Source organism: Drosophila takahashii, chromosome X (genome assembly GCF_030179915.1).
Source record: "Drosophila takahashii strain IR98-3 E-12201 chromosome X, DtakHiC1v2, whole genome shotgun sequence".
Classification (NCBI taxonomy): Eukaryota; Metazoa; Arthropoda; class Insecta; order Diptera; family Drosophilidae; genus Drosophila; species Drosophila takahashii.
The window spans coordinates 12,056,833-12,069,286 of NC_091683.1; the positions used below are offsets into that span (position 1 = coordinate 12,056,833).

At 43.1% G+C, this 12,454-nt stretch overlaps 2 protein-coding genes across 2 annotated transcripts; both read left to right on the plus strand.

Annotated features, from left to right (window-relative positions):
* The first annotated feature begins 4,267 nt into the window (after positions 1-4,267).
* Positions 4,268-7,719, plus strand: Syt12 (Synaptotagmin 12). The gene is made up of 5 exons (XM_017137844.3): positions 4,268-4,476; positions 4,621-5,810; positions 5,868-6,012; positions 6,063-6,416; positions 7,328-7,719. Exons 1-5 carry the CDS (start codon positions 4,288-4,290, stop codon positions 7,712-7,714), a joined length of 2,265 nt encoding a protein of 754 aa, XP_016993333.2. The 5' UTR covers positions 4,268-4,287; the 3' UTR covers positions 7,715-7,719.
* A 1,905-nt stretch (positions 7,720-9,624) lies between these two features.
* dmrt11E (doublesex-Mab related 11E) lies at positions 9,625-12,434 on the plus strand. Its single transcript, XM_017137845.3, is given in 5 exon segments — positions 9,625-9,675; positions 10,083-10,115; positions 10,118-10,222; positions 10,225-10,789; positions 12,041-12,434. Coding segments are annotated over 5 exon segments (1,083 nt in total). The 3' UTR covers positions 12,370-12,434.
* Positions 12,435-12,454: the final 20 nt, after the last annotated feature.

A 12,454-nucleotide genomic window follows, 5' to 3' on the forward strand; every position in this document is an offset into this window, starting at 1 on the left:
GGGGCTCACCACTCATTTTTATTGTTTCATTTTAGCCCCGAATGCGGTCTTTTAGTTTTAGTTTTTTTTTTTTGTTCGCAAAGCCCAGCAAACCAAGATTTGACCGACAATCGAGTGGAGAATGAAGAGAAGTGACCCCGCTTGCGCCCAGTTTTCCGTTTTCCGGTGGAAATATCATCGCAAAAGTGCCGATTGAAAGCAATTCGATTTGGCCAACAATCTGCTGATTGCGGCTGTCAGTGGGAATTGTGAAATTGTGAAATAATTCCGCGAGTGCGAAAATTATCCCAACCAAAAGTGTACTTTTAATCGTCACTCTTGGCATTCGAGCGGCGCTCTGGGATTGGATTTGGGTTTGGATTTGGGTTGGGGTCTATCCTAGCTGTGTGCCAAAAATTGCGTAATGGCCGCAAAATCAAAATGCGGCAAGTTGCAAAATGTGAAATTTATTAGCCGCTCCGGGGCTCCGAGGATTCCGAGGGTTCCGAGAGAGATGTAAAAACATTTCGCGCCGAGCATCCTTTGGGGAGTCACGCTAGATTGACCACGAATTAAAGCCATTATCGGCCGAAAGGCCGACCCTTGTGTGTGTATCTATCTATTATTCAGGTTTTAAGACCAGTCCCCCCCTCCCTTTCCCCCTCTTCTGTCCCTTAAATCTGCGTTTTTTTCTCGCTTTTTCTTAATCCGCTTAAAGCGATTCGGCAAATGTTAAAATTCCAGGATTAGGGAGAGTGCAGTAACATTGAGTAAGGTCAAAGTGCCCTATAGCTTGGGATCCATCGAAAGATTCCCCAGCGAAAAAGGGTTCTCATCAGGGGAAGAGTACCCGAAGTGTCGCTGTTATGGGGTTAACAGTGGCGCAGGTACAGGTACAGTGCCAGGGGGATGCTGTAACAGGGCGTTAGCAGGTACCTAATCCCGGGTGCATCGCCTGGGTACGGGTATAACAGTTGGGGCATCTGTTATATGCCTTCCATGCCGACGCTTCCCCGTTTTAGCAAAGAAATGCGCGGAAGATGCGCCCGTGGAAGGTCGTGACACGGGGCAACTGGAAACTATCGGCTCATCGAAAGAACACTTTTCAATCATTCTTCTTTCGCTCGTTTTTTTGGCGTTTTGGCGAAAATACATCTCTTTGAGTTTAATTTTAAGACAAAATTAAATTTTGATTTTATTTGGATTTCTTTTTACTTAGAATTTTTCTTTTTATATTTTCTAATTGCTAATTAAAAATAATATTGCATTAGTGTATTGAGGCATCTTAGTAATTTTAATCCAGCATAACTTAATATTATTTAAATTAGTAAATTTAAGGTAGAAGTATTTTTAAGGTTTCTCATCACCCGTTTATGGGAAGCTACGGCAGTAACTTGTAAAGCTATAGAACTTTGGTGAATTGTTTCTTATGCTCACAGCTATAAATATTCTTTGAATTTATAAATTAAATGTGGTAGTTACTTGAAAACTTTATTTTTGCTTTGCAATATAATTATGGCGTTATAATTATTATGTGAGGCGAAAGCTGGTCCCAAAACTTAAAACGCAAAGAACTAAAGCTTTTCACAAAGGCAACTATAATCGTCCTGTATGGCAAAAGTTGGGGTCCCAAAACTGAAAATAGGACGAAATAAAGCTTTTCACCGAGACAACCATAATCGTCCTTTTTGGCAAAAGCTTGTCCCTAAACCGGAAAAAGGACCTAGCCAAAGCTTTTAACCGATTGGAAAGCGCGAAAATAAGGACGAATGCCAATGCTTTCAAAAGCGAAGCTTTAAGTTTGGAAAATTAACTCAAAAAAAGAGCGAGTGTGAAAAGTGGACCAAAGTTGTTGCTGTTCGGCCAGCTTTCTCCCAGTTGGCCGCGAGTTTTGGCACCGAACGGTCTACGAAAATGAGCGAATTTTCCGCAATTTCCCGCACTTCCGCTTCCTGCTCTTCCTCTTTCCGCAGCGCTGCTACTTGTTATTGTTGTTTTTATTGTTAAATCCGAGTGATCAATTTAATTGTTGCTAAAAAGTGGCCAAATGCAAAATCACCTGTATAACTAAGGTAAGATGTTGTTCTTTTTTGTGTGTGTGTTTTTTTTTGGTTCGGAAAATGAAGTGGTTGGGAAAACCCAGGGAAATCCAAATGAGCTGCGTGTGTATGTGAGTGTGTGTGTGTGTGTGTCTGTTGCTCTAGATTTTTGGCCTTTTATCTTGGCCCTCCATCTCCAGCTTTTGCACATTTCTGATTACTTTGACTTTCGCCTGCTTTTCACTCTCCATTTCACAGTGAAAACTTTTTGATTTCTGCTCTTTGGCTTTGTTTTTCGGTTTTCCTTCCTTTTTTCCTTTTTTAAGGGCTACAGTTGTCTCTCGCTGACGTGACTGGCGTTCATTTTTCCATTCCGCTTGTCCCATTTGTGAGGCCGTCCAAAAAGAGGTCATCATCTCTGGCTAATTCGGGGCGACACTTTCAGGCCCAAAAGCCTGGTATACTATATATGTATATATGGTATAGTAGAGTATAGTGTAGCATATACATATATATATCGGATATATCGTGTGTGCACCTGCAGCAGCAAAACAGCAAAAGATAACAAAAGACAGAGCGAAGGAGCCAGTGGAATGACCTCGCAGTGGGTTAATGAAGAGTGCCACTTCAGCTGGCTGCTGCCTCTTGGCCCGGCTAAAAGTCCTTATAAGGACCACCATTTTGGCCCAACACTAGCCACATTTTAATGGCCAATTATGCCTGCAATTTCAGAGAATTTCAGAGATTATTGTGATTTGTTTTAACAAGTTTAAAAGGCCTTTAAAACATTTTATATGTGTAAATCCTTACCGTAAAAGAATTGTTTAATATTTTCTGAGGCAATGAGGTTAAAAGCAATAATTTACACTGTCATAAAATAGAACTAAAATATGTTTATATTATTTTTATATAATTTAATTTAGTTTAAGTTTGTTTGGTTAGTAAATTAGGTTATGTTTTTTTTTTATTTTCCGGCTAATTAAAAATTGTTTACAGCGCAGGCCAAGAGTGTGAACGCCCAATTAAGCGCTCATTACGCATTTTAATTTGCAGGGTGTGTCCAGCTACTTTAAGAGCCCCCATTAAAGGGTAACCCCTGGACGACCCACTGATTTCGCACCCCAATGTGATGCACTCACATATGCCGGGGGCATATAATTAAACCGATTTAATGGCCAGCTCAATGAACTGGATGCGATGCACTACTATCTGGCATTACCGAGCAAATTAATGTGGACAGAAAGTGGGGAGAATAAATAGCAAGGCTTAGCGAACACTTTCGCCTAATGGACTTGGCCAGATACAGTGAAACTTGACTAAGTTGATTTTTTGTTATTTCAAAACATAAGGCATTTAATGTTCTTAGCTCAGTTAGAAAATATTAACCAGGAACTAACTATGAATGAAAACTATTTATGACAAAAAAGGGATTTTAAAGACAAAAAATTATGAAATAATTTTAAAAATTTCTATAAAATTTAAAAATATATTTGAATGGTTATATATTATTAAAATTAAGAAATATATTTCAAAACATAAAATTTGAAAATATATTTAAATGTGTAAATATTTATTATAGTTTATTTAGAAGTTAGTATTTTTAAAAATATTTGTCTACAAGTTATCTGATCACTTTAATGGGGTTCGACTGTAATCCGTCACAAGTTCCAAGTCCCAAGTCCCGAGTTACCTAAGCTCTTTGAGTGCCTGACGACGTCAGCCCCGAGCGGTTGATAAGGTGGGTGATAAAGAGTTTCGGCAGCCTGTCAACGGAGTGATCCATTGGACCCGATTCCATCCCCATCCCCATCCCCCTACCCCTACCCTTACTTGGCATCGCCTCCGCTTTGAAGTGGCAATGCTGCGTCTTCGGTTACAAATTCAATTGAGAAACTGTCAAAGTTTGTGATTGAGAACGAGTGCGAGCACCTGTCCCGCCCCAAAAAACACACGCCCACATCGCAATGATGAGGCAAATTGCTGAGTGTAAAGCGATGCGAGATGAAAGTGTTTTCCAAATCTCTAAAGCACCATTGTCATCAGTTTCCGATGAAAACATTTGGGGTTTATTTTCGTTTTTAGACGAAGATAAACTGTTGAGAAATGAGTCATTGTCATTTACCTTAGCTCAGTTGATTTTGACTTGATTGGTGGTGCCTTCGATATGGTGACCCCGATTTGTTATGTAACTCTCTCAACTGTTTACCTCCACTCCATCTCCGCAGGAAATCAGGATTGCTAGCGATACACGGATGGCACTCGCCTGGATATGATGAGCTTCACCATTTCCCTGGCCCTACTGCTCCTGGCAGTCCTGATCCTGGGCATCCTGTTCGCCTGCCACTGCCTTGGTCCGCGGGCCGCCAACTGGATGCGGATGCGATCCAGCAAGGAGGAGAAGATCGGGCTGTCCAACCACAAGCAGAAGCTCTTCCATGCCAACGGTTATATGGCCAGTGTAGGTTACCATTGCGACCGAAAAAACAGCTTGAGAATTATAAGAGTTTTGATGGTGTTACAAAAATTAATTTATTAATAGGAATTAACGGACATGGTTATTGTAAATATTATATCCTACGATCCTATTCAATATCCACTGCAGATCCAATCCGGCTCCGAGTTCCTGCTGAGCACCAGCGGCAGCTTCAAGCGCTTCGACACCATCGACCGGGAGGATTACCATCGCTCGCAGCACCAGCAGACTCCGCATCCACATCCGCAGACGCACCTGCTCCTGCTCAACGGCGGTGGCGTCCTGGAGGCCACCACGCCCATGTGGCACCTGCCCCACACGACCTTGAGAATTCCGCCGCCGCCCAATCGGCCGGCCCCGCATCCCAATAAAACGGTGACCTTCTCGCTCAGCCAGGTCAACGAGGTCACCACGAATACAACGAGCGAAATCATGAATCCCGTTGATCAGGAGCGACGCTCCTGTCTTCGTGCGAATGGCGGATCTGCCGGTGGTGTCCTGCCCCAGCCTCTGGAGGCTCCTCCTCCGGCGAGGGTCACCACCTCTGTTTCGGTGAACTCGACGGGCACGGCGATACCCAGACCCATTGCCAAGCGGCAGGGTATTAATGGAGGAGGAGAAACAGCAGTGGTGACCCCGACGCCGGAAACTGTGGAGAGAAAAGCGCCCGCCCTGAAGCGTCGAAACTCGAGCACCAATCCCTTCCTCTGCGAATCCACGGAGCAGCTGCCTCCCAGTCAAACGGATCCTCTGGGAGTCACAGTGGCCTCTCTGCGAAATGCCACCATTTCGGGTGGTGAAACAAAAGCCACCCCTCCGCCAGCCGAACCGCAACCGCAACCCCATCACAATGGCAACCCCTTCGTGGAGACCCAGAGCCTCTCCAGTCGACTGCTGAAGCTCCACAACACCACGAATCCCTTCACAGGTCTCTCGCAGCGGGTGAAGGGTCCGCATCTCTTGCAGAAGACCATCTCCGAGGATTATCTGTTCCGGAAGCTGGGCGTCAATGGTAATGCATCGGGATCGGGTTTGGGATCGGGATCGGCAAATGGTCATGTCAATGGGAATGGCAATGGAACCTGGTCCTTTGGACGCTCGCTGCTGCGACAGGACTCCACGTTGAGCTTGGGTTTGGGCAGGCGGAACAGCTCGCAGATCTCGCTGGATTCGGGAGGGGGTTCCCTGGAGGGCATCAATCTGGAGAGGGCCATCTCCTGCGACTCGGTCACCTCGGAATCGACGCTCTTCCTGGATCAGCTGGATCAGCCGTACACCCAGATAACCGGTTACCTGTGCATTGGTCTTAATTACGACAAGTGAGTTTGTCACCAGTTAAACCAAAGGATACTTTATTGATCTTTCTCCCTTTGAAGAAACAGCATTAGCAACGAGGGCTTGGAACTCACGGTCAGTGTGTTGGAGGCCAAGGGACTCCTGTGTCCCTTCAGCGTGGAGTCACTAGACACCTTTGTGCGCATCTACCTGGTGCCCGATCATCCCGGCGCCATGCAAACCAAGGTGGGTTACTATTTCGGAAATAAATCTATATACTATATACTATTTTCCAGGTGGTCAAGGCGGCGCTAACGCCCAGCTACAACGAGAGCTTCAACTTCTGGCTGCAGAAGCGACAGGCTCGCCATTCGCTGTGGTTCCATCTCTACCACAACGGCCCCGCCCACACGCTCATCGGGGAGGCGGAGATGGAGATCGGCGAGATGCCGCGGCCCATCACCACGTGGATACCGCTCTCCGATTCGCGCAAGTGCAACGCCCGCTGGGGCGAGCTTATGTTCTCGCTGAGCTACCTGCCCACGGCGGAGCGCCTGACCATCGTGGTCGTCAAGGCCAGGAACCTCAAGCTGGACGGCGATCAACCGGCGCCGGAGTCCGCGGAAGCGGTGCACAGCGTTTTTGTGAAGGTGGGTGCACAGGTTTTACCCATACGGACTAGAGGAGAAATACTAATTTAAAAAAAAATAAGTATTTCGGGGTCACCAATTATAATATTATATTATATTATAATTATAATGCAAAGTTTTTACCCATAGTTCTTATTCTAACTAGAGGAGAAATACTGATTAAAAAAATAAGTATTTCGGGGTCACCAATTATAATATTATATTATATTATAATTATACAATTATAATATTATATTATATTATAATTATAATGCACAGTTTTTACCCAAAGTTCTTATTCTGACTAGAGGAGAAATACTAATTTAAAAAAAAAAAAGTATTTCGGGGTCACCAATTATAATATTTAGGTGATCACAGATTTATTGACTAAATGCTTTCACAATTTCTGACCTTAAGTGAAGTATTTACTAAGGGTATTTGGTTAATAAAGTTGTCTGACAGTTAAACTCTTATGTAAAGAGTCGGGGTCACCAATTACAATATAGTTGGTAGAAATTTATTATTTGCCAATTTGTGCTACTTAGTACAAGTACAAGTGCTGATCAACTTGTTTGAAAAATCGGGGTCACCAATTACGAGTTCTAGCTGATTTAAGATGGGATAAAAAAAAGTTAGATAAGTTTACAAGTTTCTTATCCTTAGTGTATATATTTTCCAACAAACTAATTTTTGAACCGAAAAATCGGGGTCACCAAATACGATATTTAGCTGATCTCAGACGGATAAATAAAGTTAGATAAGTTTACATATTTCTTACCCTTTAAACAAATATATTCTCCAATAAACTAATTTCGAATTGAAAAATCGGGGTCACCAATTCCGATTTCTAGCTGATTCTAGATGGGTTAAATGGAGTTTTAGATAAGTCTTTCAATTTCTAATATCTATATAACTTTCTTTCTCTCCCACAGGTCTACCTGATGGACAACGATCGCAAGGTGCTGAAGAAGCGCACCTCGCTGAAGCGCAAGGACCGCAGTCCGATCTTCAACGAGTCGATGATCTTCAGCGTGCCGCCGCCCAGCCTGACCACCGCCCAGCTGCGGGTGACCGTCTTCGGGGTGACGGCCCGCGGGGTGACCCCTCTGGGCCACATCGTCGCCGGCAGCTGTGCGGTGGGCAAGGGCCTGCGCCACTGGCACCAGATGCTCTCCTCGCTGCGGAAGCCGGTGGCCATGTGGCATGTCCTGCGGCGGGCGGTCAATCAACCGATTTTCACGGGCGGCGCCGAGGCGGTGGTGGCCGCCATGCAAAACACCCTGCAGCGCTCCACCGCCAAGCGGAACAGCATCGTCTAGAGGTCACCAGATCACTGGATCTCCGATCTTTAGATCACAGGCGGCATCTCCACAATTTTCCGCTTAGCTGGCACTCAATTTACCGCCATTTAGTTGGAAAAACATGAAACGAACCCTTTTAAAAAAGAGATACCTTTAGAAATGGAAAGTGGAAAATTGCATTTACCACACACTCTGGCCATGAGAATTTCTTACTTTTTTACTGCTTACGAACAGCAAAACGAACACAACCAGAAGTATTACTATAGATCCGTGTAATCTAAAAACCCGCACCAAAGGACAAACGAGCCTATTAACTAGTTATACAATATACCCATATTGTCGCGCACTAATTGTTATGTAAAGATTTATATGGATAGAATGGATAGAATGGATGCAAGCTCGATCGGAGAAGTCACACACATTTGTTGAAATTTGTCGCATACAGCGAGCGAAATAATTGAAGAAATCGGAGGTTCGGGAAAAAAATTAACAATTTTAATTCTAAAAAATATTTCTTTATGATTGAAGATCATCTATCACTTGGGATCTAATCTAGCCCAGATTTGATGGGAAATACAATTATTTCGCGAGCTGTATGATATAGTTTAGCGACCAGTGAGCCTGTTGCATAAGAAAAATCTATAAATACATCGTCGTTTGGCAATCAATCGTTGTTGAATTTGAGCCCAATCGAAATCGAAATTAAAAGTCGCTATTCGAAATTCGGAATTCGCGAAGTGGTGAGCCCTTTAAGCATTGTGATAAAATAGCAAATGAAGTGAACTCAGAATGCGTCTGTGTCAAGAGGAAAAATCAAAGTATCTACGATAGTTAGTTGCAATCCATAGCCGAGATGATATATGATATGATGTATTATGATATGATATCGTATGATATGCGAAGTTTGTACTTTTGTGATTTGCGTTCGTTCGAATTTTGTAGAGCCGCGTGTTTTGTAATTAGATTTAGTTGGTTCAAGGATCAATAACTTTTTAAAGGGGATATATATACACACAGCAATACGGACACATCTAGATTTCCATTTAGAGAGCGTTTTTTGAACAGTAAAGGACAATAACTTTGCAAGCATTTATGATTCAACGTAAATCAAGTAATTATAATTCGAGTTATCGAACGTTTATGAAAAGTTCGCTGTTGGCCCCGATTTACTGCATTACGATTACGATTACCAGATTACCAGATTGTCCGCTGGATCCTTGTAGTTTATAATAGAACGCACTCGCATCGAATGTCCTTTCCTAGTGGCGCACCTGTATTTTGACCAACCAATCGAATCGAAAACCTGGCACACTTCTAGCTGAAGCTTTAATCTACGTACTCCTCTAATAGAACTCAGTCGAAACTTTTTGAATCACACTTACTAAATGGTCATGCATATATTATATACAAACAGGGACAGTGCGTTTCACAATTGCAACGTGTAGCGAGTAGCGAGTAACGAGTGAGATGATATGATAATTCATTCAGATTTCCAATTCAACACCTTTGACGGTGACTTCGATTACATATCCCAATTAAAGGCTGGCTGAATTCGTTAATATTTGACAATCGCCTAAAGTTGGCCATCTTTTTCCCGCAATTTCAAAGTTGTGAAACGCCCTGTTCCGGAAATATATATATAACGAAACATATATAGAGATGGCATTTAAAAGGCATCGAACGAAAAGTCCTTACCCAAAGACACTTACTAGAATATAAAACGCTGAGAATTTTTTTTCTTTTTTACATACATATTAGCTAACGAAACGATAAAGCTAAACTCGTGTTGAATTTGTATTTATACGAAAATAAATATATATAAAATGTACGTGCTATATAAGATAATGCTACAAATTGTTATACAAGTAAACCGAAATTGAGTCAAATAAACGAATAAAGATATTAAAGGAAGACGGCCAGAAATCAATATGCACTTTCACCAAAGTCAGAGTCCAAACAAAGATGTGCGGATGGGAAGGGTACAGTCGAACCTCTATAAGACGAACAGGTAATACAAAAAACAAGGAATTATGATAGTCATTTTTTTTTATTCAAATTATATTTATTATATATATCCTTTAAAAATGTTTGATAAATTATCAAATAAAAATTTAATTTAAATAATACAATATATTTAATAGTTAGAGGATTTAAAAGAAGCGTTTTACCATTTAAAACTTTTTTTACCTTCTGAATGGAAATTTACAAATCAATTATCCTACCACAATTATTTATTTTTACATTTACATTTTATAAAGGTAAGGACAATTCAGAAAACTCCTTACATATTTGAGCATCCCTTTTAGAGAGGTCTTCCTGTGGCAGAATGTATCTTTCGGCTGCTGATGGGAGACATCTGGGCGGCCATTGGATCGTCTAAATTTAGAGCCAGCGATTAGCAGCCAATGGCAGGCGAGGTCCGATGCCGATACCAATCCCGATCCCTCAGATGCTCGGATGCTACGTGTGTGTACCTCGGATCCCCTGGGAGACCGAGACCACTTGACGCTGCCAGACTGTCTGACGCTGCGGCGACAAGTAGCCAGTGTTTAAATGTTCGCGCCCCGGTCCGCAGCCTTTTAGTCGATCAGCGAGTCAGGATGAGCAAGGACACGAGTGTTACAGTTACTAGGATTTGCCAGCGGGAGCGACGTCTTCTGAGGACGCCCAAATGCGCCAGGTGCCGCAACCACGGGGTCATCTCCTGTGTCAAAGGTCACAAGCGACTGTGCCGCTGGCGCGAGTGCTGCTGCCCCAACTGCCAACTGGTCGTCGATCGCCAGCGGGTGATGGCCGCCCAGGTGGCCCTGCGCCGCCAGCAGACGATGGAGGCCCTGGAGGCCACCACCTCCTCCTCAGGATCGAAGCACCCGGTGAATGGCACGACCTCCGGCAGCGAGGGCGAGGATTCCCTAGCCTCCTCTTCACCACCACCACCTCCGTCGGCTCATCCACAATCCCCAGCATCTGTGACCAACTCCTCCTCCTCATCATCCGCCACCCGACAGGCCCTGATGGCCCAGAAGAGGATCTACAAGCAGAGATTACGCAGTCTGCAGCAGTCCACGCTCCATATCACAGCTGCCATGGAAGGTTAGTACAATACAAGATAGGATCTAGACCCCAAAAAAAAATAGGGAAGCCTTTCCATTCCAATTTTCGAAAAAAGGTACCTTAAAATTAAAAATTTCTGATTAATCAAAAGTTTGAACAAGATAGTGTCTTCACAAAAATATATTCAAACTGACACCTTTTCGATATGATTTCATTTTTGAGATCAAATATATTTAGTACCTATATGAGCTTTACAAAGGTAAAACAGAAAAGTATAATATCCAGTTTAAATAAAAAAAAATCAACAAAAATTGAAACTCAATATAATTAATATCTTAACAGTTTAAATCCTAAAATTCTTTTTTTTTTACCTTGCCTCGTCAATTTATGATATTATTTGGTTGATGCAAATATAAAATAAATACCTACTATTTAAGTTGTTGAACTAAAGTTTATTAATAAACCAGTTTGTAAATGAATATTTTAGCTGTTTAGTTTGATCTTATCAAGTGCCTTAAAATCTAGAAATTTTATTTTTGTTTACCTTTTTTATGGTTTTATGGACTTATTCATTAATACCTTTATTATTTGATACAAGTAAATATTCAAATAGTGGAGAGTTCTCTTGTAAACCTTAAATAGGCTTTCCAATTTGGAAATTACTGGACGCAGCAATGCGAAGATAGCCCAGCTGAAATGATAGATACGACTCCCCCACTCCCCCTACACAATTTTCCATACGGTGCCAGACTGTCTGGCCCGTTCGTAATTGGAGATCCTCTCCTGCCTTTCGTCTTCTGTCTTTCGTCTTCTGTCCATGGACGTGGACTTCGTGGACAGGAAATGAGTGATGCTCAACAACAATAACAATAGCAATTATTCCTCCGACTGACGAAAACGAAAAGCAATTGAAATCGGATGCCTCGAAATGTGTGTGTACGCACATTTTCCAATCACTTGAGGGAGTCGCATCGCATTCGGTAAGCTGAGACGCGAGCAAAACGGAAAAACCTCTTCGGGATCAAGTGGAAATGTGGCAACAGCAATTGACTTCTTTTGGGTTTTTCCATCTGGTTTCCGAATAATAAGTGGCGATCCCCGGACCGAACCGATCCCGAAACGGTGCCAGACTGTCTGGCTCGTCGAGCGTCGCGTGTCTCGGATTACCCAATAATAAATGGGCAATCGATCTCATAACGAATCGCGGCAATTTGTAGTGATAACGCCCCTCTAACGACCACTCTTGACTGCCTCACTAATTTTGGTTATATTTCATACTTGATCTTTCAGAGTACAAGCAGCGATTTCCCACGTTCAGTTCGCCGCTGATGGAGCGCATGCGCAAACGACGGGCGTTCGCCGATCCGGAACTGAACCACGTCATGGAGGCGACGCTGGGCGGGAACGCTTTGTACTTTGCCACCGTTGCCGCCGCCGTCCACCAGGAGCACCTATATCACCCAATGCCGCCGACGATAACGCCCTCTGTTCCGCCCACCTTCAGTCCTGATGATCAGATGATGAGGAACACCTCGGGAACAGCCTCCATCTCCTCGATCTCCGAAAAGAAGCCCAAGCTGAGCTTCTCCATCGAGTCCATCATGGGCATCAGCACGTAGTCCCCATCCAAAATACTCTCTGTACATAGCCCTAGAATTAGACGATCTTTTTTTGACTAGACATAAGTTTCGAGTGAAATAAAAC

Bases quoted from the DNA above. Each gene is read 5' to 3' on its own strand.
- Syt12 (XM_017137844.3), top strand. From the start codon at position 4,288: ATGATGAGCTTCACCATTTCCCTGGCCCTACTGCTCCTGGCAGTCCTG. The intron at 4,477-4,620 runs GTAGGTTACCAT...TATCCACTGCAG, and splicing joins CCAACGGTTATATGGCCAGT to ATCCAATCCGGCTCCGAGTT. The intron at 6,013-6,062 runs GTGGGTTACTAT...ACTATTTTCCAG, and splicing joins CCGGCGCCATGCAAACCAAG to GTGGTCAAGGCGGCGCTAAC.